The sequence below is a fragment of the Rhinoraja longicauda genome, chromosome 9, assembly GCF_053455715.1.
Source record: "Rhinoraja longicauda isolate Sanriku21f chromosome 9, sRhiLon1.1, whole genome shotgun sequence".
Lineage (NCBI taxonomy): Eukaryota > Metazoa > Chordata > Chondrichthyes > Rajiformes > Arhynchobatidae > Rhinoraja > Rhinoraja longicauda.
Window position 1 is genome coordinate 57,102,625 of NC_135961.1, and position 27,942 is coordinate 57,130,566.

Below are 27,942 nucleotides of genomic sequence, written 5' to 3' on the forward strand. Positions count from 1 at the left end.
ACAATAGGTGCAGGAGTAGGCCATTCGGCCCTTCGAGCCAGCACCACCATTCAATGTGATCATGGCTGATCATTCTCAATCAGTACCCCGTTCCTGCCTACTCCCCACAACCCCTGACACCCGTACTAATCAAGGACCTGTCAATCTCGGCCTTTATAATATCCATTTACTTGGCTTCCACAGTCTTCTGTGGCAATGAATTCCACAGATTCACCACTCTCTGATTAAATAAATTCCTCCTTTTAAAAGCACATCCTTTTATTCTGAGGCTATGGCCTCTGGTCCTTGACTCTCCCACTCTACCTCTTCTGGCAATCCGCACAGAAGCAGGAGCAGAAGCACCAAACCACTTCAAAGTACACACAAAGCCGCTGAGTTACTCCGGCATTTTGTGTCAAATTTTGCTTTATTGTATTATGGTTTTTGACTAGTTATGTACAGAGGAAAGTCCTGCAATGGGAGGTATGTAATGTGGTTTTGGAGAAAATCTAGGCGAGGGGCTATCACACTGGCTGTCCATCACACTCCCCGCATACATTATCTCCTCTCTGTAAAAGGATTCTGAATAGAGGCCAAGGAAGCATCTAATGAAGAGGAAAGCACTGCACCTCAAGTTTTCATTGACTTGCTCAGTGTGGTCAGGTGAGGGCTGTAACTGGAAAAAGACCCTTTGGTGGGGGGGGGGGGTGATCAGGATCAAAAAATCACACAACAGTGGTAAAGTTGCTCCCTTCTCTTATTATAACCATCATTTCCATCCTCCAGCAAGGATGAATTAAATACTGGTGTTCCTTCTGCAGGTGTCACATCCTTAGAAACGTGAATGTACAACAAGATGAACATAACTCAAATGAATGTTTTCCCAAAAAGGCAGTCACCAATGGATCCAATAAGTAACTCAGATGAAAGTTCTTTACCCAGAAAGCATTGAGAATGTAGTGACAAGTACCAAATTGAACCAAACAACATCGTTGTCTTCGGGAGGAAGTTGCTCAAGTACATGAGGAACTGTGCAGAGAACTGTGTGAACAGTGTAGGATGAAGCGAATGAGTAAAGGCTCATGGAGCATCTAAACTCTGATTGACCAAAGAGCCTGCTTCACATTGAAGATTATACCTTTCAGTCTTAAATTCACTCTGGTGAGCCACAATAATCAAACAAGGATTTTTTTCTTTTCTGGTAGGAACCTAATTCAATGTCCTTTCATGAATGTGCAAATCTCAACTCTTCCTTTAGTGTTAATTTGCCACCCTGGTGCATTAGGAGGCCTTGTTGAAGTACAATTCACTCTCATTCAATAAATCAGGAGGCTGGTTTACCTTGGCCGCATCCTGCAGGCTCTGTAGCCGGGTCCGCACGAGCTGCTGGAGGTCGTCGGTCTGTTGGCGGAGGTCGCTCACCCGCTGGGACGTGGCTGCCGTCTGATACACGTCGCTGACGCTCTCCAGCTTCTCACTCATGGCCTGCAGGTCGCTCTGGATTTCCTCGGATTCTCGGAGAGTAGCCTAAAGAAGGAACAAAGAACTTGGACTGACATGTCCTTGGGACATCGTGGTGCATCCTGCGACTAGTTTGCTAGTTCCTAGACACACGATCCCAGGAATGAGTGGGTTAACACTTGCTGAACGGTTGACGACACTGGGCCTCTCCTCGCTGAAGCTTAAAAGGATGAGAGGGGACCCCATTGAAACTTACCAAACAGTGAAAGGCCTGGATAGAGAAGATGTTTCCACTAGTGGGAGAGTTCAGGACCAGAGCCTCGGAATTAAAGAATGTTTCTTTAGGAAGGAGTTGGGGAGCAATTTCTTTAGTCAGAGGGTGATGAATCTGTGGAATTCTTTGCCACAGCAGGTTGTGGAGGCTGTCAATGGATATTTTTAAAGCAGAGATAGACACAGTCTTGACTAGTACGGGTGTCTGGTGTTATGGGGAGAAGCCAGTAGAAAGCAGTTAGGAGGAAAGATAGATCAGCCATTAGGAGGAGAGATAGATCAGCCATGATTGAATGGCAGAATAGACATGACGGGACGAATGGCCTAATTTTGCTCCTATCACTTATGAACTTAGTCTGAGCTTGTGGGGAATACCACGATCAGTAACATCTAGTGACTGAGTTGGATTGGTGATGAGTAGGCAGCATCTCAGGAGAGAAGGAATGGGTGACGTTTCAGGTCGAGACCCTTCTTCAGACTGAACTTTGTACTGATACGCTAACATCAGATGATCAAGAGTTCCTTTCAGCTGTTAAACTACAACCTGAAATAATGTGAGTGCACCCATTCTTGCTGAGGACAAATCACAGCCTCATGGTGCAACAAGCAGTGACGGCCAGATCATTCCTTAGATACAATGATGATTTGCCTGGACCTCCTCTCACCAGAGTTGGCCCCTGTGGTGATCAACTGCTCCCTGAAGACTGAACTTGCTTCCTTTGCAGTGCTTGCAAACATGTTCCAAATGCATGATGTCTTGGAAGGGCTTGGAGGGGTTGCAAATTTCCCATCAAAGCGATCTCATGCATCAACACCTCTTCCTGAAGAAACATACTCCTTCAATTGCCACCAGGCCAAGGTTGCACTTCCACTCATTTACACTCGTAAATCTCCCTCCTGCCCCATTTAGAGGCCATATCTTCTCAGTCTCTTCAAAGGCTTTTACCCTGCTCTCTATTCAAATAAATAATCTTCAATTGCCCCCATTCTTCTTGCTGGAGGGTATTTGTACATCAGGTTAGCGACACATACATCTCAGCTTCACTCAGTGGTTAAAGAGTGGCCATATGGACGACGCTATGCAACTCAAGCATTGCTTAAAATGACAAAATAATGTTATGTAATGTAATAGTAATGTAAAATACTGGGCGGCACAGTGGCACAGCGGGAGAGTTGCTGCCTTACCGCGCCAGAGACCCGGGTTCGATCCTGACTACTTGTGCTGTCTCTGTACGGTTGCATATTTTTGTACAAGCTTGTATGTTCTCCCTGTGACTGCGTGGGTTTTCTCCGGGTGCTCCCATTTCCTCCCACACTCCAAAGACGTACAGATGTGTCATAGGGTCATAGAGCATGGAAACAGGCCCTACGGCCCAACTTGCCCACACCGGCCAACATGTCCCAGCTACACTAGTCTCACCTGCCAGCATTTGGTCCATATCACTTCAAACCTGTCCTATTCATGTACCTATCTAACTGCTTCTTAAATGCTGGTATAGCATTTAACTATACCAACTACCTCCTCTGGCAGCTTGCTCCATACATCCACCACCCTCTGTGTGAAAAAGCTACCCCTCAGATTCCTATTAAATTTTTTCCCCTTCATCTTAAACTTGTATGTCCTCGATTCACTTACTCTGGGCAAGAGACTCCATGCATCTAACCGATCTATTTGTCTCATGATCTTATACACCTCTATAAGAGCACCTCTCATCCTCCTGCGCTCCAAGGAATAGAATCCTAGTCTACCCAACCTCTCCCTATATCTCAGACCCTCTAGTCCTGACACCATCCTCATAAATCTTCTCTGTACCCTTTCCAGCTTGACAACATCTTTCCTATAACATGGTGCCCAGGACTGAACACAATATTCTAAATGTGGCCTCACCAACGTCTTATACAACTGCAACATGAACTCCCAACTTCTATACTCAGGTACAGTTTGTACGCTAGTTGGCTTGGTAAAACTGTAAATTGTCCCCAGTGTGCAGAACAGAACTAGTAGGGATGATTGCTGGTCAACATGAACTCGGTGGGCCAAATGGCCTGTTTCCACTCTGTATCTCTAAAATGAAACCTAAAGCTGGAGCTCCATTGATGGAGTTACATTTGAGCAACTCTCTATTCTTTCAGTTATAATTCCTACCTCAGTTGGATCAATGGTTTATCCCTTTGAAAAGTTCACACATCAAGCCTATGCAGAAGTGCCTTTTGAGTGATACCAGAGAAGAGGCATTGGACAAGATTATTTGAGGTGTCAGCAGATTGAGAAAATACTTGATAGCAGGGGACAAGTGGGCGATGGGGATGATGATCAATAGACAATAGACAATAGACAATAGGTGCAGGAGTAGGCCATTCAGCCCTTCGAGCCAGCACCGCCATTCAATGCGATCATGGCTGATCACTCTCAATCAGTACCCCGTTCCTGCCTTCTATCTAGCAAGTGCTATCTGGATGAGCCATTCGGAGGTAGGGATCATAATATGATAAGTTTTAATCGACAAATTGAGAGGGAGCAGGGAAAATCGGAAGTGTCAGTATTGCAGTTGAGCAGTGTTGACTGGAAAGGCCAGAGTTGACTGGAAAGAGACCCTAGCAGGGAAAACGGTGGAACAACAATGGCAGGTATTTCTGGGAATAATACAGAAGGTGCAGGATCAGTTCATTCCCAAGAGGAAGAAAGATTCTAAGGGGAGTAAGAGGTGGCTGTGGCTGACAAGGGAAGTCAAGGACAGTATAAAAATAAAAGAGAAGAGGTATAACATAGCAAAAATGAGCGGGCAGCCAGAGGTTTGGGACTCTTTTAAAGAGCAACAGAAGGTAACTAAAAAGGCAATACGGGGAGAAAAGATGAGGTACGAAGTCCAGAACCTGGGGCCACAGTTTAAGAATAAGGGGTAGGCCATTTAGAACGACGATGAGGAAAAACATTTTCAGTCAGAGAGTTGTAAATCTGTGGAATTCTCTACCTCAGAAGGCAGTGGAGGCCAATTCTCGAGGATGCTTTCAAGAGAGAGCTAGATAGAGCTCTTAATGATAGCGGAGTCAGGGGTATGGGGAGAAGGCAGGAATGGGGTGCTGATTGTGAATGATCAGCCATGATCACATTGAATGGTGGTGCTGGCTCGAAGGGCCGAATGGCCTACTCCTGCACCTATTGTCTACTGTGCATTGTCTATTGAAAGTGGCCAGTGGATTTTCAAGCTATGCCTTGAGAAAATGGAACTGTTCTCTTCAAAGCAGGAAAAGTTTAAGGAGAGGTATCCCAAATTACGAGGTATCCCAAATTCCTTCTCTCCTGAGATGCTGCCTGACCTGCTGAGTTACTCCAGCATTTTGTGATACCTTCGACTTGTACCAGCATCTGCAGTTATTTTCCTACACCAAATTATGAGGTGATTTTAATAAAATAAGAAGAGCTCTTGCCAATTGCTTGGCAACCAAAGGATAGAGGTAAGATAGGTAGAAAAGGAATCGTTATCTCCAGCACAATGAGTTGTTAAGATTTCACTGTAAAAAAAAAAAAGGTGGGTGGAAACAGATTCAAGAGCGATGTTCAAAAGGGAACTGAATTGATATTACAAGAGGAAACCTTTGGAGAAATAGCGGAGGCGTTTGAAGAAGTGAACATGTGCTTCAAACAGTTTCAACAGTGGGCCGAAAGTGTCGTTTTATTCTTAAATGTACTGCAGGATATTTGCATTAAAAAAAAAATGAAATAAAATTCTGTGATCAATGGCTTCTCGAGGAAGGATGTCAACGTGTTGAAAACAGTTCAGAAGACTTTTACCAGAGACACGTGGACGGTGCAGGTTTGATTGAATGAAAGGCGCAGCAAGGAAACAGGCCCTTTGGACCACAGGGACCGTGCTGATCATTGATCACCCGTTCACACACTGTTCCATGTTACTCCACTTCAACAAGGCTTGGCTTGTGTACACTGAAGTCGAGAAGAGTGAGAGGAGACTTGAATGAAATGTATAATATCCCAAGGGGTTGGATGTACTCGCTGGAATTTAGAAGACTGAGGGGGGATCTTATAGAAACATATAAAATTCTTAAGGAGTTGGGAGAGGCTAGATGCGGGAAGATTGTTCCCGATGTTGGGGAAGTCCAGAACCAGGGGTCACAGCTTAAGGATAAGGGGGAAGTCTTTTAGGACCGAGATGAGAAAACATTTCTTCACACAGAGAGTGGTGGTTCTGTGGAATTCTCTGCCACAGAAGGTAGTTGAGGCCAGTTCATTGGCTATATTTAAGAGGGAGTTAGATGTGGCCCTTATGGCTAAAGGGATCAGGGGGTATGGAGAGAAGGCAGGTACAGGTTACTGAGCTGGATGATCAGCCATGATCATATTGAATGGCGGTGCAGGCTCGAAGGGCCGAATGGCCTACTCCTGCACCTGTTTCTATGTTTCTATGATATGTGGGAGGATATTTCTTCTTTTAGGAGTATTTTGAACCATGGATCACTGTCTAACTTTAGGGTCGCCATTTATGGCAGGTTAAGTGATTTTGTTTTCTCTCAGGGTGTTGCAGTCTTTGGAAATCCCCTCCTACAAGGATGGTGAAAGCAGACTCTCTTAATATGTTTGAAACAAAGGTCATTAGATACTTGAAAAGTAAAGGAATGAAAGGTCGCTGCTGGACAACGACTCCCACCCCATGCAGGACACTATCACTGCACTGAGTAGCTCCATCAGTGACAGTCTCCTTCACCCCAAGTGTGTGAAGGAGAGATATCGGAGGTCCTTCCGTCCCGCTGCTGTGAGACTGCACAACCAGCACTGCTCCCAGCAGACCAGTCAACAGACCAGTTAACAGTAACAGTTTTTTTAAAAACCACAGTAAATGATGACTATTGAGGGCGTGCAGCATAGATTTACTAGGTTAATTCCCGGAATGGCGGGACTATCATATGTTGAAAGACTGGAGCGACTAGGCTTGTATACACTGGAATTTAGAAGGATGAGAGGAGATCTTATCGAAACGTATAAGATTATTAAGGGGTTGGACACGTTAGAGGCAGGAAACATGTTCCCAATGTTGGGGGAGTCCAGAACAAGGGGCCACAGTTTAAGAATAAGGGGCAGGCCATTTAGAACTGAGATGAGGAAAAACTTTTTCAGTCAGAGAGTTGTGAATCTGTGGAATTCTCTGCCTCAGAAGGCAGTGGAGGCCAATTCTCTGAATGCATTCAAGAGAGAGCTAGATAGAGCTCTTAAGGATAGTGGAGTCAGGGGGTATGGGGAGAAGGCAGGAACGGGGTACTGATTGAGAATGATCAGCCATGATTACATTAAATGGCGGTGCTGGCACGAAGGGTCGAATGGCCTCCTCTTGCACCTATTGTCTATTGACAATTATCCTTATCTTTATTTTTATGTATAATGAATGTCTCTTGCTATCCACTTTGCTGCTGTAATACTGCAAATTTCCCCGGTGTGGGACAAATAAAGGAATATATTATTATATTATTATTATTATTGTTACTGTGGATAGAGTGGAATGTGGAGTTGAGATCATAATCAGATCAGCCGTAGCATTTTTAAATGATGGAGCAGACTCAAAAGGCTGAGCACTCTACTTTCTACTAATACTTTATTCCCCATGCAACATTGGGGCGGCGCGGTGGCGCAGCGGTAGAGTTGCTGCCTTATTGTGCCAGAGACTTGGGTTCGATCCTGACTACGGGTGCTGTCTGTACGGAGTTTGCACGAGCTCCCTGTGACCTGCATAGGTTTTCTCCGGATGCTCCGGTTTCCTCCCACACTCCAAAGACGTACAAGTTTGTCTTTTAATTGGCTTCGATAAAATTGTAAAGTGTCCCTAGTATGTGTAGGACAGTGCTGATGTGCGGGCATCGTTGGTGGGTGCGGACTCGGTGGGCCGAAGGGCCTGTTTCCGCGCTGTATCTCTAAACTAAACACGGGTTTTGTGTCGGAAAGAACTGCAGATGCTGGTTTAAATCGAAGATAGACACTAAATGCTGGATTAACTCAGCGGGCCAGGCAGCATCTTCCATCTCTCCAGAGATGCTGCCTGTCCCGCTGAGTTACTCCAGCATTTTGTGTCTATAAACATGGATTTTATCAGATGAGGATAGTTGTGCACTAACCCAAACTGCCCTGGCCAGTTATAAAAGTGTGATACAGTGTGGAAACAGGCCCTTCAGCCACACTGACCAACATGTCCCAGCTACACTAGTCCTATCTGCCCACGTTTGATCCATATCCTTCCAAGCCGGTCCTATCCATGTACCTTTCTAACTGTTTCTTAAATGTTGGGATAATCTCTGCCTCAACTAACTCCTCTGGCAGCTTGTTCCATACACCCACCACCCTTTGTGTGACAAAGTCTCCCCTCAGATTCCTGTTAAATCTTTTCCTCTTCACCTTAAACCTGTGTCCTCTGGTTCTCGATTCACCTACTCTGGGCAAGAGACTCTGTGCATCTACCCAATCTATTCCTCTCATGATTGGGTGATGGGTCGTGATGTTTGAGTTCCTGGTGGAACGGTAGCCCAGCGGTAGAGTTGCTGTTTTACAGCGAATGCAGCGCCGGAGACTCAGGTTCGATCCTGACTACGGGTGCTGCACTGTAAGGAGTTTGTACGTTCTCCCCGTGACCTGCGTGGGTTTTCTCCGAGATCTTCGGTTTCCTCCCACACTCCAAAGACGTACAGGTATGTAGGTTAATTGGCTGGGTAAATGTTAAAAAAAAATTGTCCCTAGTGGGTGTAGGATAGTGTTAATGTACGGGGATCGCTGGGCGGCACGGACTTGGTGGGCCGAAAAGGCCTGTTTCCGGCTGTATATATATGATATGATATGATAACATCATAACGCTGCCAGGTTAGCACACGCGTACTACCACCTGGCGGCCATCGTGATACAAGTCCTGGGGAGGAGCGCAGGTCTAACCTGGTGGGCCATCAGCTGGTCATTGAGCTGAGCCGCTGATTCCCAGACGAGGTCGCTGTGGCTGAGGTTCTTCGCTCTCTCCACCCACTTCAGTACAAACTCGAGCATTTCGTGGAATTCCTCCAACTGGGAAGCGGCCTGAAGAGAGCAAAGGGAGAGGTAGATTAGGACAATGTTCGGAGGAAACCCAACACGATTCCCACAGGCAAAAATGAGCAAGGTTCAGCTGACAATGGACATTAAATGAAGATGTAAGAAATGGGATATGGGCCAAACTCAGGCAGGTGGGATCAGGGCGGCACGGTGGCGCAGCGGTAGAGTTGCTGCCTTACAGCGAATGCAGCGGAGACTCAGGTTCGACCCTGACTACGGGTGCTGTCTGTACGGAGTTTGTACGTTCTCCACGTGACCTGCGTGGGTTTTCTCCGAGATCTTCGGTTTCCTCCCACACTCCAAAGACGTACAGGTTTGTAGGTTAATTGGCTGGGCTAATGTAAAAATTGTCCCTAGTGGGTGTAGGATAGTGTTAATGTGTGAGGATCGCTGGGCGGCGCGGACCCGGTGGGCCGAAGGGCCTGTTTCTGCGCTGTATCTCTAACATCTAAAAAAATCTTTTAAAAATCGTTAAAAAAATAGATGAGGCATCTTGGTTGGCATGGGAAAGTTGGGCCGAAGGGCCTGTTTCCGAAGGGCAGTATGACTCTGTGACTCTCAGCAATTGCAGATGTCGATTTACAAGAAAAAAGACACAAAAGTAACTCAGCGGGTCAGGCAGCATCTCTGGAGGACATGAACATGAGATGTTTCAAGTCGCGACCCCCACCCAAAACATTGCCTGGTCATGTCCTCCAGAGATGCTACTTAATGTTTTGAATGAGTTGGAATTTTCAGAGGATGCGTGTTGTCAAGGAGATGATATCTGGGTTGTCCTTGACAGTGAGCTGTCAACGGTCAACAAGAGAAAAGTGTAGGCATCTTCTTCAGTATCCATGTTCTGTTGCTCACTTTCTGCCCGTCTCCTCTCCTCTACTGAAGGTTCTAACAGTAGCCTCGCACCTCAGACCCAGGCACTGAGTGTTGGCATTGTGTCTATGAGCAGGAGTTACGTCACAGGTAAGCAGCATCACCTGCTTCTGCTCCTACCTCCACTTTAGTCCCACACACCAAAACAACCACTCTGCTTATGGTGACCCTCGTTTTCATTCCTCCCTGCAATAACTCTGCATCCTTCAAACCTCCGGCTCTCTGCAACTATGTGTTCAGTTACCTTATATATATTTCACTTCACCATGAAAACCCATATGCCATTCTATAAATTATATTAAAAATATTAACCCAAATTTCATTATACCTTAATTGGTACATGTGACAATAAATTGAAACTTGAATCTTGAATCTGAACTTTGGCTGTTACTCCGAGACCTCCCATTGCAGCTCAGAATCTAATCCCCATTTTCCCTTCAAAGAGGAACAATGAGACTTTAAAGGTGACTCATTAGTGACATTTGGTAAGGACCTCACCACTGCTCTGTGCATCTGGAACAAGATCTCCCTAAATTAAACTCCAACCCTTTTGTGATAAAGCCCAATATGTCATTTGCCTTCTATATTACTTGTTGCAAAAAGTGGTGAACACTGCCCAGTCCATCACAGGTGCTGACCTCCCCACCATCGAAGGGATGTACAGGAGCCGCGGCCTCAAAAAAGGCGGCCAGCATTATCAGAGACATACACCACCCTGGCCACACACTCATTTCTTGCCATCAGGAAGAAGGTACGAGAGCCCAAGAACTGTAACCTTCAGGTTCAGCAGCAGCTTCTGCCCTGCAACCATTAGGGTATTAAACACCACAACCAATTAAGCTCCAAACTACATGGATTAGGGGACATTGATTTTGTCTTTGCACTATTACTGTTCATTTGTTATATATATATATATATATATATATATATATATATATATATGTATATATGTGTGTGTGTGTGTGTGTGTGTGTGTGTTTATTTCACAAAATGCTGGAGTAACTCAGCAGGTCAGGCAGCATCTCAGGAGAGAAGGAATTGTGTGCAACCGCACGAGATGCAACACCTGTCCCTTTACCTCCCCCCTCAACTCCATCAAAGGACCCAAACATTCTTTCCAGGTGAGACAGAGGTTCACCTGCACCTCCTCCAACCTCATCTATTGCATCCGCTGCTCTAGATGTCAACTCATCTATATCGGCGAAACCAAGCGCAGGCTCGGCGATCGCTTCGCTGAACACCTGCGCTCGGTCCGCATTAACGCCACTGATCTCCCGGTGGCCCAGCACTTCAACTCCCCCTCCCATTCCCAGTCTGACCTCTCTGTCATGGGCCTCCTCCAGTGCCATAGTGAGGCCCGCCGGAAATTGGAGGAGCAGCACCTCATATTTCGCCTGGGCAGTTTGCGGCCCGGTGGTATGAACGTCGACTTCTCCAACTTCAGATAGCTCCTCTGTCCCTCCCTTCCCCTCCTCCTTCCCAGATCTCCCTCTATCTTCCTGTCTCCACCTATATCCTTCCTTTGTCCCACCCCCGACATCAGTCTGAAGAAGGGTCTCGACCCGAAACGTCACCCATTCCTTCTCTCCCGAGATGCTGCCTGACCTGCTGAGTTACTCCAGCATTTTGTGAATAAAAGGAATTGTGTGGGTATATGTGTGTATATATGTGTGTCTACATGTGTGTGTGTGTGTGTGTGTGTGTGTATATATAAACTTTTTTGCTGTTTGTTATGGTGTTTACAGAGTCCTGTGTTATGCGGCTGTAAGTCAGAAATTCATTGTTCAGTTCCGGGACATATGGCAATAAAACACTATTGACTTGACTCTTGAGAATCTTCGGCCCTTCAAGCTGACATTATTCGAAATGACCCATTCCTACCATTATGGTTATGGCCATGGTTCTGAATTCCCCCAACAGGAGAAATAGTTTCTCTCTTTCTATCCTAGTGATTCTTTCAATCTTGTTAAGCAACTGGATAAAGTCATCCCTTGATCTTGGAATAGAAATACAAGACCAGTCTATTCAATTTCATCTCATAACTCCAGCTTTAGAGACACTTTAGAGAACACGGGGTGGACACAGTGGCACAGCGGTAGAGTTGCTGCCTTACAGTGCCAGAGACCTGGGTTCCATCCTGTCCACGGGTGCTGTCTGTACGGAGTTTGTACGTTCTCCCCGTGACCTACATGGGTTTTCTCTGGGATCTCCGGTTTCCTCCCACACTCCAAAGATGTATGGGTTTGTAGATTAATTGGCTTGGTATAATTGTAAATTGTCCCTAGTATGTGTAGGATAGCGTTAGTGTGCGGGGATCGCTGGTCGGCGCGGACACCAAGGGCTGAAGGACCTGTTTCTGCGCTGTATCTCTAAACTAAACTAAATTAAACACATTGAAATAGGTTGATGTAAGATCTGAAACAACATGGTGAAGCTGATAAGAGGCCAAATACTGAGTTGTATGCACTGCTTACCTTGTTGAGTTTGGAGGCTCTGTACTCAGTCTCTCGAAGGACCTGCTGATAGAGGCTGGACAGTTTAGTCATGTCATCCATCAGCCGCTTGCTCTGCTGAGGGTTTTGCTCCATGAAATCCTGCATGGTGGCATCCAGTTCCACCAGCTTCACGTTGCAGCTGTCCAGCTTGTCCCAGAGTCTCTGCAAAGGTAACAAACCCCATGTGAGCCACGTCCTGTCCCACTGTACCGTCATGCCTTCCAAATCACCTAAACTGTGGATATGCAACTTATCAAGTGCACAACAAACCTACTCCTCAACCTTGCTCTGGAAGGAACTGCAGACTCGGGTTGAGTTTCTTCAGTGTTATTGGAGCTTCACTTGTCCAGGAGATGCACCTTGCTGCCAATGGAAATGGTTTAGGTGGTCGGGTGGAGGAGGGTGAATGTGAGTCACTCATTATTAGTCCCAGCCTCATGTGGGCGGCACGGTGGCGCAGCGGTAGAGTTGCTGCCTTACAGCGAATGCAGCCCCAGAGACCCGGGTTCGATCCCGACTACGGGTGCTGCATGTACGGAGTTTGTACGTTCTCCCCGTGACCTGCGTAGGTTTTCTCCGGGATCTCCAGTTTCCTCCCACACTCCAAAGACGTACAGGTATGTAGGCTAATTGGCTTGGTAAATGTAAAAATTGTCCCTAGTGTGTGTAGGTTAGTGTTAATATACAGGGATCGCTGGTCGGTGCGGACCCGGTGGGCCGAAAGGGCCTGTTTCCGCGCTGTATCTCTAAACTAAACTCTATGATGTGAAGATGCAGGTAAGTCCAGCGGCCATGTTTGAGCTTAAATACTCTCTGACCCAAAATCGGCCATCAAAATATTGTTTCATCAGTCTGATGGCAGTTTGAGAGTGCTGGCTGTACACAAATTGGCTTGAGTACGCGCTTACACAACGACATTGATCGCAGCTCAAGCAATTCACTCTATGGAGGATGCTTCTACAATTGCGAAGGGGCTCTGCATGAAGTTGTTATTTCCTTCTTGTTCTCATCCCATCTTGATGTTAAACTGATAAGAGGTGACGGAGCAAGTGAACACAGGCAGTGGAACTGAGATCACATTTATAAAGCTTCCTTGTGCAGGTAGATGGAAATATAAGATAGACACAAAAAAGGTGGAGTAACTCAGCATCTCTGGAGGAAAAGAATAGGTGACATTTCGGGTCAAGACCCTTCTTCAGACTTAGTAAAGTGGGGCCCGGGAAGTGGGAGTGGGGGTGGGGGAAGTCATTGAAGAGACGAAGGGTGTGTGAGGTATCTTGGAAATAGGTCGTGAGGAATTGGACTAAGGGGGGGATATGATGGAGTCGAGGTACATGGAGATGATTCCAGTGGGGCAGGAGCAGTCAGAAACAATGGGTCTGCCAGGACAGTTGTGTTTATGGATTTTGGGGAGAAGGTAAAACCGGGCCGTGCAGGACTGGGGAATGATAAAGTTGGAGGCTGTGGAGGCCAGACAGCTGGAGGTGATAAAATCGGAGATAGCCTGCAAAATGATGGCCTGGTGCTCATCGGAAGGGTCATGGTCCAAGGCTAAGTAAGAGGAGGTGTCCGAGAGTCGGCGCCTGGCCTCAGCATGGTAGAGGTCAGCTCGCCAGATGAAAATACATCCCGCACAGTGATCTGAAGAATCCAACATTTGCTTTTAGTATCTCCAACAACAAAATGCAATAACACTAGTCAGCACTTTCCCCCCCTCACCTCCTGCTCGATCTTGGCTTGTACGGTATCAACCCCTTTCTCTTTTAGTTTTCTGGAAATGTCGTGCAGTCCATCAGAGATCTGCTGCATCCTGCTGTTGAAGTCCAGGGTCACTACCTTCATTTGTTCAGCTGCCCCTTCTTTCACGTTCACCTGTACAGTGAAAGCACAGTTTAGAGATAGTTTCGCGTTTAGTTCAGAGACACAGCGCGGAAACAGGTCCTTCAGCCCACCAAGTCCGCGCCGACCAGCAATCCCCCCATACACCAGTACCACGCTACACATTAGGGGCAATTTACAATCTTTGCACAAGGGGTGGTGGGTTATAACCATATAACCATATAACAATTACAGCACGGAAACAGGCCCGTTCGGCCCTACCAGTCCACGCCGACCACTTTCTCTGACCTAGACTCATCTACCTGCTCTCAGACCATAACCCTCCAATCCCCTCCCATCCATATACCTATCCAATTTACTCTTAAATAATAAAATCGAGCCTGCCTCCACCACTTCCACCGGAAGCTCATTCCATACAGCCACCACCCTCTGAGTAAAGAAGTTACCCCTCATGTTACCCCTAAACTTTTGTTCCTTAATTCTGAAGTTATGTCCGCTTTTTGGAATCTTCCTCACTCTCAAAGGGAAAAGCCTACCCACGTCAACTCTGTCCGTCCCTCTTAAAAATTAAAAAACCTCTATCAAGTCCCCCCTCAACCTTCTACGCTCCAAAGAATAAAGACCCAACCTGTTCAACCTCTCTCTGTAGCTTAAGTGCTGAAACCCAGGCAACATTCTAGTAAATCTCCTCTGTACCCTCTCCATTTTATCGACATCCTTCCTATAATTTGGCGACCAGAACTGCACGTTATGGAACGAGCTGCCAGAGGAGGTAGTTGAAGCAGACACTATCACAATGTTTAAGAAACATTTAGACAGGTACATGGATAGGACAAGTTTATGATATAACAACCCCCCTGCTGTGCCACCATGTCACCCCTTGTTGATGAGTAGGATGTTGCCAAAGGACTTGAAGTCAAACGTACCTGTTCCTCGATGGCTCCAAGAGCTAGCCTGACCTCAGCCAGTTGTTCTGAGAGCTCGGAGGGCAGGATGGTGTATAATTCCAGGTACTTATCCCGCTGTCTATCTCCCAGCTGTTCCACTATCTGATGTCGAGTAGCCACCTCGCTGTGCAGTTCCTAAATACAAGACAGCGTGTTACGGCAAGAAAATGGTGTCACGGATTCTTAAGATTAAAAAGTGGATCATCGAAGACTATGGAGGAAATAACCTGCTGCAGATATTACGCATGATCTCTGCTGGTGGGCAAGCTTGGACTCTGTTTGGTGCCACAGAGGCAATACTAAGAGGGTACATTTACATGATTGCTGCATTGAATCCAGATCCAATAATATCTCCATGATGAATTTCTCGACCTGGTTTTCAAATATCGCCACTTCTGCTCCTCTCTCAATCACTGCAACCTCCTGCAGTCCTCATCACCACATCCTCTATCACTGCAGCTTCCTAAAGCCCTACACACCATCTATATACTAAAACTCTCGTTTGTTTGTTCTTGAACTACAGCCAAATCGGTACACGATAGCACAACAATGTTAGGCCCACCTTACTCACCGTCGTCCCTTTGATGCTATTGGAAGAAGTTTCATTGAAATTGGTGTTATATTTTTTAAGTTATTCACATTTTAAAGTTTAAATCTATCTCCTAGGGAGGGAGGGAGGGGAAGGAGGGAGAGGGGGGAGGGAGGATAAGGGGGTTGAGGGGGATGGAGTAGGGGGGAGGGGAAGGGGGGAGGGGAAGGGGGAGGGGTGGAGGTGGGGGGGAGGGAGGAGAGGGGGACAGGGAAAGAGAGAGAGGGAAAGAGGGGGAGGAGAGGGTGCTGCACCAATGCAGGAGAGGTTTGGGCCCAACGGGACCACTTGGTCTAGTGCTTTATATCATTGTAACATCTGGCAGCACATCACATGGTGTCATCTATCACTGCAACTCTCTATCGTTTAGTTCAGTGTAGTTTTGTTTGGAGATACAGCGCTGAAATAGGCCTTTTCCCCCCCCTCCGGAGAAAGCCCACGAGGTCACAGGGAGAAAGTACAAATTCCGTATGGGACAACACCCGAAGCCAGGATCGAACCAGGTCTCTGGCATTGTGAGGCAGCAACTCTACTGCTGCACTACTGTGCCACCACTTGGAACTTCTTTACCTAAAACCCCTACAACTTTCCACCTCCCTCTTTTCTTTTAAGGTTTTACTTCAAAGCAACTTGCTGATATTTCGCTTGGGCAGCTTACAAACCAGCGGCACGAACATTTATTTCTCTAACTTCATAACCCTTGCATTCCCTCCCTCTCTCTCCCCGTCCCTTCCCCACCCTAGTCGTCTGACTATTTTCACTGTCGTCCTGCTCAGTTTACCGTTGCACTCGTTAGCATCTTCTCCACAACCAACAATGGACCTTTGTGGGCTTCACCTTTCCTTGATCATCGTTGCAGGTTTTGATGTGCACTTTTGCATTCCGTTCGTTCATTTGTTCCATGTCCCTCTTCATATCTCTAGTCTCCCTCTCCCCTGACTGAAGAAGGGTCAGGACCCCGAAACGTCACCTATTCCTCTTCTCCAGAGATGCTGCCTGACCTGCTGTTACCCCAGCCTGTGGTGTCTATCTTCTTGCTTAAACTAGTTGAGCATCAATATCTTCAAATTATGTCTCATAGATTTTTTTGAATCCCCAGGACATCCTTGCAAGGAGCAACCTGTAACCTCATCAGGTTTTGCAACGGTAGGCCCTGTATTTTACCGAATGTGTACGAGGTAAAATGAGGTAAAATGGGGTAAGAATGAGGTAAAATGAGGTAAAAAATGAGGTAAAAATGAGGTAAAATGAGGTGTATGAGGGGTTAGAGTCTGATCTAGATAAACCAGGGCTGAGGAGCATGCTGAGGATTTGCAAATGAATGTTCTCCTTTCCCTTTTAATAACCGGCACCAATCTGTCACTGTGGGATATGCCATACCTTCAGCTCCTGGAGCTCTGTCACCGCGTCAGTGGTGGTGTTCTGCAGATACTCCTTTGTCTCCCGCAGCCACTGCTTGATGGCGTTCAATTCGCCCTCCACTTCCTCCCGCTCCTTCAGTTCCTGCTGGACCATTTTCTTGCTCTTCCTTATCTTTTGTCGGACGCTTTAATTGAAAGCAGAAACTTCAGTCAATGTCCGCCTCTTCTGTCACTGAGCGTGGAAAGCGGCCCCTTGGTCTCATTGTCTGCAACTCGTTTTCACCTAGCCCACAGTTAACAATGGCCTGTCTCCATTACCATCATTACTTTTTCGCGTATCTTTCATTCATTTGTTCTGTATCTCTCTATATTACCGTCAATATCTCCCGATTCCCTTTCCTCTGCAGTTTTGGTCTTCTAATCTGAGGAAAGACGTTCTTGCCTTAGAGGGAGTACAGAGAAGGTTCACCAGATTGATCCCTGGGATGGCGGGACTTTCATATGAAGAAAGACTGGATAGACTGGGCTTGTACTCGCTGGAATTTAGAAGACTGAGGGGGGATCTTATAGAAACATATAAAATTCTTAAGGGGTTGGAGAGGCTAGATGCGGGAAGATTGTTCCCGATGTTGGGAGTCCAGAACCAGGGGTCACAGCTTAAGGATAAGGGGGAAGTCTTTTAGGACCGAGATGAGAAAACATTTCTTCACACAGAGAGTGGTGAGTCTGTGGAATTCTCTGCCACAGAAGGTAGTTGAGGCCAGTTCATTGGCTATATTTAAGAGGGAGTTAGATGTGGCCCTTTTTGCTAAAGGGATCAGGGGGTATGGAGAGAAGGCAGGTACAGGCTACTGAGCTGGATGATCAGCCATGATCATATTGAATGGCGGTGTAGGCTCGAAGGGCCGAATGGCCTACTCCTGCACCTATTTTCTATGTTTCTATGTTTCTATGTTTCAGTCTGAAGAAGGGTCGCGGCCCGAAACTTCACCTATTCATTTTCTGCAGAGATGCTGTCTGACCCACTGAGTTATTCCAGCTTTTTATGTCCGTCTTCATTTACTAAGTAAGTTGGCTTTCAAATTAAATGTTTGGCATGTTCAAATAAAACCTTTGGTGTGGGTGCTCACTAATTGGACATGCCGTTACCATGGCAGAAGAGGCCAACGTCGTCACATCGGTTATGTGTCTTCACTCAAGCATCTAGCCTCAAACGCACATAATATATCAAGCGGACGTGCATGTGGAATGTGTCAGGTAAATAGACAAGAGGCAATAGACAATAGGTGCAGGAGTAGGCCATTCGGCCCTTCGAGACAGCACCAGCACCGCCATTCAATGTGATCATGGCTGATCATCCACAATCAGTACCCCGTTCCTGCCTTCTCCCCATACCCCCTGACTCCGCTATCATTAAGAGCTCTGTCTAACTCTCTCTTGAAAGCGTCCAGAGAATTGGCCTCCACTGCCTTCTGAGGCAGAGAATTCCACAGATTTACAAAAATTACCAATGAAGTCATGGAATCAGTGACAAGACAACACAGACTGAGGAGGAACAACAACTGATGTATCAGCGTGACGCCTATCCACTGGTGCAATATTCCTTTATCCACCCACACACTGCGTTTCTAGGAGGTAGATACCGGACTCAATAGACAATAGGTGCAGGAGGAGGCCATCCGGCCCTTCGAGCCAGCACCGCCATTCAATGTGATCATGGCTGATCATTCACAATCAGTACCCCGTTCCTGCCCTCTCCCCGTACCCCCTGACTCCGCTATCATTGAGCCCACTTACTTGTCATATCTGTCCTGCATGGCTTTGATCTCGTGCATAACGGGCAGGTCCTCCACCGTGGTCGAGGGCATGGCCAGGTCCCGCAGCATGTTCAGCGCCTGCTGCCGGAGCACGGTCAGCGTGGACTGCTCCCGCTCCACCTCCAGCGCAAAGGCGTCGTGGTATTCGAGGAGCTCGAGCAGCTCGGCCTTCCGTGCCTTCTCCACGGAGCTGTCGGGGAGTCGATCTTGCAGCTGGTCTACCACCACTGTGGTTGTCTCGATCTGAGGACCAAGGTTAATGCCCCAGGAATGAGCACCGTTACACAAACTCCCCTTGGCGAGTGAAAATAATCGGGCGTACTTCACTCCGGTCCGCCTGGTCCCGCCCCACATCCGTCCCACATACTCAAAATGAGAGGCACCACCTCAAAGCTTAGATCATGGTTTCTCTATAAACTTAGCTCCATCTACTAGGCTTCGAGCTTTAACTCACAAGGTCAGGGCTACATTTTTACCGGGGAATGGGATAATCAATGCTTCCTAATCTTGTTAAGTTTAGAGATACAGTGCAGTACCAGGCCCTGCAGCCCACCGAATCCGCACCGACCAGTACACCAGCACTATCCTGCACACGATGGACAATTTGCAATTCTTACCGACACCTACAATCCTGTACGCCTTTGGAATATTGGAGGAAACCAGAACTCTCGGGAGAAACCCCAGGCGGGAGAATGTACAAACTCCATAGAGAAGGCATCCGTAAGTCAGGATCGAACCCGGGCCTCGGGCGCTGTAAGGCAACAATTCTACCACTGCGCCACTATTGATCTTTGATCAGAGAATTGGGTCTTGGCTGATACAAAACACAGAGTACAGGGACACAAAGAGAACACAATGCTAAAACACGACTGCATTTGGAGAGCCGGCAAAAAGGGGATGGGAAGGAAAAGGAAAACGCTGTGACAGAATGGAGATCTCTTTGACCAATCTTCCAAGCTGCATTCTCCCTTCTGCTAGAGTGAGCCAACCATTTAGAGCTGCACCTACACCTTCCTGTGTGGCCTCAAACATGCTGATCATTTGACCGTGCCATCTCTCCACCCACTCATCACTCTTCCCTACCTCTTTCCCTGCATTTACTCTTGCGTGGATATTGTTGATTCTCTGCAACCTGCACTTCCGAATAAAGATCATTGATTTGATACATTAGTAGAAGGAACTCAGCTTCTCAAGCCCCATCTGTGGAGGGATTGGACAGATGACGTTTCAGGTCAGGAAATCTGAAGCATTAACTGTTTTTCGTCTTTCACAGATGCTGTCCGACCTGCTGAGTATTTCCAACAATTTTGTTTTTATTTCCAATACCCTGCAATCACAGTCTTCCACCTTTGTTCTACTTTAGAGATGTCCTTCATTCTAGTTGGTTAAGTTAAGTTAAGTTAAGTTAAGTTAGGTTAAGTTGAGTTAGGTTAAGTTGAGTTAGGTTAAGTTAAGTTGAGTTAGGTTAAGTTGAGTTAGGTGAAGTTGAGTTAGGTTAAGTTGAGTTAGGTTAAGTTGAGTTAGGTTGAGTTAAGTTAGGTTGAGTTAGGTTAAGTTGCGTTAGGTTAAGTTGAGTTAGGTTAGGTTACGTTGTTAGGTTAAGTTGAGTTAGGTTAAGTTGAGTTAGGTTAAGTTGAGTTAGGTTAAGTTGAGTTAGGTTGTTGAGTTAGGTTAAGTTAAGTTAGGTTAAGTTGAGTTAGGTTAAGTTGAGTTAGGTTAAGTTGAGTTAGGTTAAGTTGAGTTAGGTTAAGTTGAGTTGTTAAGTTAAGTTAAGTGAAGTTAAGTTAGGTTAAGTTAAGTTAAGTTAGGTTAGGTTAGGTTAGGTTAAGTTAAGTTAAGTTAAGTTAAGTTAAGTTAAGTTAGGTTTGGTTTAGTTTGGTTTGGTTTGGTTTGGTTTGGTTTATTGTCACAAGCACCGAGGTACAGTGAAATGCTTCTTGTTGCGTGCTATCCAGTCAGTGGAAAGACTATGCATGACTACACTCAAGCCGTGCTCAGCGTACAGATACAGGATAAAGGGACTAACGCTGAACGCAAGATAAGGTTCTGGTCCGTACCTTGTCCGTGAGGTTCTTCCATCCACGTGCAGCTTCTTCCAGCATCTTTTCCTGCTCGCGGGCCACGCTGCGTAGCCGCGTCCAGCGCTGCCATACGGTGGTCATCGACCTGCTGATGGTGGCCTTGCTGGCGTCATTGCCCAAGCTCTCCAGCTGCGAAGCCTGCTCCTCCAGGGTAGTGATCTTCTCCTGGAAGGAATTCACCACCGACAGCAACGACTGGGAGTGGAGAGAAATATCAATGGAGCACCTGTATTAAACCCTCAATGGACAGCTTTTCATTTAAAAAAACATATCTTGCAGGAAGGAAGAAAGAGTAAAAGAGAAATGAAAGGACGAGAGAGCGTAAAATGAGAGGAGAGAGGGAGAGGGAGAGGGAGAGGGAGAGGGAGAGGGAGAGGGAGAGGGAGAGGGAGAGGGAGAGGGAGAGGGAGAGGGAGAGGGAGAGGGAGAGGGCAAAGGTATGACTGCAGGTGGTTATTCAGTGGGTCAGGCAGCATCTCTGGAGCACATAGAAAGGCATCGTTTCGGGTCAGGACCCTACTTCAGTCTGAAGACAGGTCCCAACCCATAACGTTGCCTATCCATTAGTATAAGAAAATAACTGCAGATGCTGGTACAAATCGATTTATTCACAAAATGCTGGAGTAACTCAGCAGGTCAGGCAGCATCTCGGGAGAGAAGGAATGGGTGACGTTTCGGGTCGAGACCCTTCTTCAGACTGATGTCGGGGGTGGGACAAAGGAAGGATATAGGTGGAGACAGGAAGATAGAGGGAGATCTGGGAAGGAGGAGGGGAAGGGAGGGACAGAGGAGCTATCTGAAGTTGGAGAAGTCGACGTTCATACCACCGGGCCGCAAACTGCCCAGGCGAAATATGAGGTGCTGCTCCTCCAATTTCCGGCGGGCCTCACTATGGCACTGGAGGAGGCCCATGACAGAGAGGTCAGACTGGGAATGGGAGGGGGAGTTAAAGTGCTGGGCCAGACTGGGAATGGGAGGGGGAGTTAAAGTGCTGGGATGTTTCCTGACCCGCTGAGTTACTCCAGCATGTTGTGTTCTCTGAATGATTCCAGCCTCTGCAGTTCCCTGTGCCGATCACGGGTAGCCACCTGTGGTGGGCTAGTGATTGCTGTCAGCGACTTATTGCTAGAAAGTAAGTCATGTTGAGAGCCAGACGCTGTTGTGCTACCTTATGCTGAGTCAGCTTCTCTTCACTTTCATGGCTCGTCGCTGCTTTGGCTGTGGAGAATTCCGACAACGTCTTTTCTGCCTGGTTCATGAGAGCAATCAACTGCTGCCGGGCCTCCTGGTAGTCATGCCACTGTGCGACACATCTAGGAGGAATGGTGTAGAAACCACACTCAGTCAGCTCTCGGTTCAGTGAAAGCCGAACAGAAAACAGCATATCCCAAACCCAAATATTAATCATTCATCCCTGGGTCATGCAGACCACTCCTGACAGATCAATGAAAAATTATCTTGGACACCCCCAGGGCTTCGGGCATTGGAAGTACAAAATTCAATGTCCAAATCCCAATATCCCAAGCCATGGTGCAATAGAAACACAGAAACATAGAAAATAGGTGGAGGAGGAGGCCATTTGGCCCTTCGAGCCAGCACCGCCATTCATTGTGATCATGGCTGATCATCTACAATCAGTAACCTGTGCCCAACTTCTCCCCATATCCCTTGATTCCACTAGCCCCTAGAGCTCTATCTATCTCTCTTTTAAATTCATCCAGTGAATTGGCCTCCACTGTCCTCTGTGGCACATAATTCCACAAATTCACAGCTCTCTGGGTGAAAAAGTTTCTTCTCACCTCAGTTTTAAATGGCCTCCCCTTTATTCTTAGATTGTGTCCCCTGGTTCTGGACTCCCCCAACATACTTAAAACATAAAACTACTGACATAACATTGCATAGTATACCTTCCCCAGGGATCAAGTTTCCATGTTTTCAATTAAATTAAATTCACTTCACTGGTAAAGATCATTTACTTCAATGATCCGTGTTTTGTTGATGTGCCAAATGACCATCTTAGTTCATCTAACCCTACCCCTAACCCCTAACCCTACCCTTTCACTCTCAAGCACAAATAAAGCTGCTTCTTAAATATGCACAAGCCCTCAATGTTCTACATTCTCTGGGTAAGAGGTTTCTTCTGGATTTCTTGCAGGATTTACGAGTGCCTATATTTTACTTTCTTCCCCTAATGTTACCTCCCCATTATCTGGAAACATCTTGCTTACATCCACCCTTGCATAACTTTGAGCACCTCTGTCAGGTCGGACTTTTGTTTCCTTCCACATAATTACCACCTTTCAATTATGGCATTGTAAATCATTTTAGTTTAGTTTAGTTTAGAGACACAGCGTGGAAACAGGCCCTTCGGCCCACTGAGCCCACGCTGACCGGCGATCACCCCTACACTAGTTCTGTGTTGTCCCACTTATGCGTCTTACACACCGGGAGCAATTTACAGAAGCCAACTAACCGACAAACCTGCACGTCTTTGGAATGTTGGAAGAAACCGGAGAACACCCACGCGGTCACGGGGAGAATAGACAATAGACAATAGGTGCAGGAGGAGGCCATTCGGCCCTTCGAGCCAGCACCGCCATTCAATGTGATCATGGCTGATCATCCTCAATCAGTACCCCGTTCCTGCCTTCTCCCCATACCCCCTGACTCCGCTATCTTTAAGAGCTCTATCTAGCTCTCTCTTGAATGCATTCAGAGAATTGGCCTCCACTGCCTTCTGATGCAGAGAATTCCACAGATTCACAACTCTCTGACTGAAAAAGTTTTTCCTCGTCTCAGTTCTAAATGGCCTACCCCTTATTCTTAAACTGTGGCCCCTTGTTCTGGACTCCCCCAACACTGGGAACACGTTCCCTGCCTCTAACGTGTCCAACCCTTAATAATCTTATACGTTTCGATAAGATCTCCTCTCGTCCTTCTAAATTCCAGTGTATACAAGCCTAGTCGCTCCAGTCTTTCAACATATGATAGTCCCGCCATTCCGGGAATTAACCTATTAAACCTACGCTGCACGCCCTCAATAGCAAGAATATCCTTCCTCAAATTTGGAGACCAAAACTGCACACAGCACTCCAGGTGCGGTCTCACTAGGGCCCTGTACAACTGCAGAAGGACCTCTTTGCTCCTATACTCAACTCTTCTTGTTATGAAGGCCAATATTCCATTGGCTTTCTTCACTGCCTGCTGTACCTGCATGCTTCCTTTCAGTGACTGATGCACTAGGACACCCAGATCTCGTTGACATGGGAACCAAAACTGAGCACAGTCCTCCAAGAGTGGAGATCGCCATGCCAGTCACATGACTACGCCAATCCACACTGCATCAAAATTGCATTAATCCCCATCGCATCATCGATTCATTGCAATCCCACCGCATGATTTGCATCACCAATCCCCATTGCACCCAACTGCTCCGCCCAATGGCCCTGGACCTTCCTGCAGTGGAACAGGTGAGACTTTACCTTTGCAGGATGTCCCGCTGGGCCTGAGCCTCCAGCTCGGTGTCACCTCTCCTCTGCCTCAACGATGCCAAGCTTTGCTCCACCTGCTCTCTACCTGCCGGGTTGATTGACGGCAGGAGGTCGGGCGCCAGGCTCTCCAGCTGCCCCATTTGGCTCGTGAACGTGGACTCCGTGGCAAAGAATTCCGTGTGCCTCCCCAAGGTCTCCTCGGATGCCTCCACGTCCAAGCCCTCGGTCGCTTGCTGCAAGAGGGCAGTGGCATCCTCCAACCAGTCACCGGCAGACTGCACTGCCCATTGGTACTGCAGAATCATGCTTTGTACCTTGTCGAGGGACTGCTGGGAAACAAGAGGATGGAGAAGGGAAATGGTCACAATGAACAAGGAGCTGCAGATTCTGGTTTGCACAACAGGACACAAGCAACGGTGGAGGATGCTCGCAACGCCAGGCCGACACTGCAACGTCGCCAGGATAACGGCTGCACTTAAACCAACTTGGACTTTGAAAATGGCGCCAGAATCTGGCAACTCTTGTATATTGTCTCAGTGGACTGGTGCTGGAGTAACTCAGCGGGTCGGGCAGCATCTCTGTAGAACATGAAGGCCGAGAAGCAGAGGACGTAGGTTTAAGGTGTGGGGGGGTGGGGGAAAGAAAGATTTAATAGGAACCTGAGGGTGGAATCCTTTTCAGACAAAGGATGGTGGGTGTATGGAACGAGCTGCCGGAGGAGGTAGTTGAGGCAGGTACTATCGCAAGGTTTAAGAAACATTTAGACAGGTAAATGGATAGGACAGGTTAAGAGGGATATGGGTCAAATGCAGGCAGGTGGGATTAATCTAGATGGGACATATTGGCCGGTGTGGGCAAGTTGGGCCGAAGGGCCTGTTTCAACACTGTCAGACTCGATGACCCATTTATTGTCACTTTATTGAGAGAGACATTGGTCTGGTTAGTCGGCATCGTGCCTCGACCATTCCCTTCCCCCCTGGCAAGTCGCATACACCCCAGGTGCTGACTAACCTTCTTGGTGCTCAGCATTTCCTGGACTTCGGCCTCGAGCTGGGCGAGCTCACTCAGGTTGGTCTCCACCTGTGGAGGCATCAGCTCCTTCGACTGGGAGTACTTGTCCTTCTCCTTGCCGCTCAAAGCCGCCATGATGCGAAGAGTTGACTGCACCTCCTCCTCCAGGATCTGGGACTTGCGTATCTCCTCCTGGATGCTCTGCAGCTTGACGTCCAGGTACGCGGCAGCGCTGAGGTCCCCCCTGATCTTCCGCAGCCACTCGAGGGTGTGCTGGATCTCGGTCTGGAAGTCGATCCTCTGGACGAGCCTGCCCTCGCACTCCGCTATCCTCCCACCGACCGTCCGCTGGGCCTTCTCCAGGGCCTCTCTCCAGGCCTGGATTTGCAGGCCCCTCTCCTCGTGTGCGCCGCTCTCCAGCTCGGGCGAGAACTGTTCCACTTGCTCGATCAGCCTCTTCAGCAGGGAGCTGGCGGCCTGCACACCTCCGGCCAGGGCGTGGTAGCTCTTCAGCTTCTCCTCGAGGGAGAGGGTCTCCTGGTTGGTCTTGGCCAGGCCCTCCTGCAGCGCCTGGAGCTGAGCCTCCAGCTGCAGGGAGGTGGCCTCGTGGTCCAGGTAGGCCGAGGCGGTGTCTCCCAGCACGGCCACCCTCAGCTCGGTCTGGCGCTTCAGCCGGTTGTACAGGCTAGCCAGGCCCGCCATCTGGTCGGGCTGCCAGGGTTGGCCGGAGCTCCGGAAGGTCTCCTTTCTCTGGTTCAGCTCATCCACCGCTTTGCCCAGTGCCGCCACCTCGCCCAGCAGGGTGCGGTAGTCGGCCTGCGCCGAAGCCGCCTCCTTGGACGAAAGCCTCAGCTTGCTTTTGCCCATCTGGATCAGCTGGTCCTCCAGCTCGCTCAGGGCCTTGCTGGTCATGTCGATGAGGGAGACGTACTCTTTCCTGCCCGAGATGGCCTCTTGGATCTTCTGCGACTTCTCCTTGGCCAGGCCGATGATGGAGTTGAACTGCTTGGGCAAGGCGTTGAGCTTCTCGTCCAAGAAGGAGTGGTCGGCCTCGCTGAGGGAAGGCAGGAGCTCTCGGCCGCTCCTCTGCACCAGCAGTAGAAGGTTCTCGTACTCGGGCGACTGCTCCAGCAGCAGCCGGTACCTGTCCAGCTGGTCGCACAGCTCCGAGTCGCTGCTCATCAGGCTGGTCTGCGGGAAGGTCAGGATGTCGGCCTGCTTCAGCCAGTGGCACACCTTGTCCAGGTCGGCCTTGAAGTACCTCCGAGGGGCCAGGATCTTCTCCAGCTCCTGCAGCCTCTGCCCGCTCCCCTGCAGCGCCGTGTTGTAGGTGGCCTGCAGCTCCTGCAGGTGGGTCATGATTTCCGCCGTCTCTTCCTCGGCCGCCTCCCGGGCCAGCTCCCTGCCCTGGGCCCAGAGCGCCGCCACGTCGGCCTGGTACTCCTTCAGGCCGGCGCAGGCGGCCTTGCAGGCCCGGGTCTGCTTGCCGACGTCCAGGGGCATGAGGGCGACGTGCTCCGGGGTGGTGGCCGCCATCTCGGTCTGCCGGATCCAGCCGATGGCCGGGCCCAGCGCCATGAGGAACTGGGTGCGGTCGGACAGGGCCCGGCTCAGGTACTTCCTCCTCTGCCCCACCGCCTCTCGCAGCGAGCTCATCCTCCCGTGCAGGGCGCCCAGCGTCTTCTGCAGCCGCTGCCTCTCGTCCAGGCCCAGCCGGGCCAGGATCTTCTCGGCCTCCTTCGTGGCCGCGCCGTGGGCGAGCTGCTGCGACTCCAGCTCGCCGCAGCTGGCGATGTGGTCCAGCAGCAGTGTCTGGGCCAGCTCGGCCGGCGGGCTGCACCGCAGGGCCTCAGAGAACAGCCGCGTCTGACCCTCGGCCCAGTCCAGCAGGTCCTCAAGCTTGGACTGGCACTGGCTCAGCTCCTCCAGGGTGGTCACGGACACCTGGACCTTCCTCTCCAGCAGATCCTCCAGCTGGGCCCACTGCCTCTCGAAGTGGCTGGTCTGCTCCTTGATCAGCTCCTTGTCCTCGGGGTTCAGGCGGTCCATCTGCTTCTGCTTCTGCTCCTTCAGGTCATCCAGCACAAACCTCTGAGCCTGCACCCTGCTCGCCAGCTTCTTCAGGGCCTCCAGCAGCTCAGCTGTGCTCTCCGCGTCCGTCCTGTTGCAAAGAAACCAAGACAAGAAGGGTCAGAAGAGAGTGCTGGAGTAACTCAGCGGCTCGGGCAGCATCTCTGGAGAAAAGGAACAGGCGACGTTTCGGGTCAGAACCCTTCTTCGACTACACGTTGTCTGAAGGGCAACCCTAGTTAACCTTCACGACTGTCACTCTCATGCATCATCACTGTCTTTATTTGGTTTTCAGGAACATTTCATAATAATATCACAAGGAATCTATGGGAAGTATTGACTCAAAACTACAGCCAATATCAGCAAAGGCCCACACCTCCCTATCTATCCGTGCTCTCATTTCATCAGGAAGAAGGTATAGAAGTCTGAAAACCATGACCACCAGATTCAAGAATAGCTTCTTCCCAACAACCATCAGGCTCTTGAACACTACACAACACTAACCTCAGCCGTGACCTTCTTTGAACTGTCCTTGGTTACACTAAAGATTTTGGTGTAGTATCGTGGTTGTTAATTTATT

The 27,942-nt window shown here is 48.5% G+C and overlaps 1 protein-coding gene across 15 annotated transcripts in view; it reads right to left on the reverse strand.

Moving 5' to 3' along the window:
• LOC144596779 (nesprin-1-like) overlaps positions 1-27,942 on the reverse strand; it is a 468,061-nt gene that overhangs the window by 183,860 nt on the left and 256,259 nt on the right. For 14 of the 15 annotated variants that reach the window (XM_078405564.1, XM_078405576.1, XM_078405565.1 and 11 more), the window contains 11 exons: positions 25,293-27,453; positions 24,273-24,610; positions 21,959-22,103; positions 20,767-20,985; positions 18,690-18,952; positions 16,912-17,077; positions 14,922-15,077; positions 13,876-14,028; positions 12,136-12,318; positions 8,639-8,776; positions 1,321-1,506 (listed from right to left, as the gene is read on the reverse strand). In XM_078405564.1, the coding sequence (XP_078261690.1) occupies positions 1,321-1,506; positions 8,639-8,776; positions 12,136-12,318; positions 13,876-14,028; positions 14,922-15,077; positions 16,912-17,077; positions 18,690-18,952; positions 20,767-20,985; positions 21,959-22,103; positions 24,273-24,610; positions 25,293-27,453 (4,108 nt within the window). The remainder of the gene's footprint in view (positions 1-1,320; positions 1,507-8,638; positions 8,777-12,135; positions 12,319-13,875; positions 14,029-14,921; positions 15,078-16,911; positions 17,078-18,689; positions 18,953-20,766; positions 20,986-21,958; positions 22,104-24,272; positions 24,611-25,292; positions 27,454-27,942) is intronic. The other variant, XM_078405560.1, reaches the window with a different exon arrangement.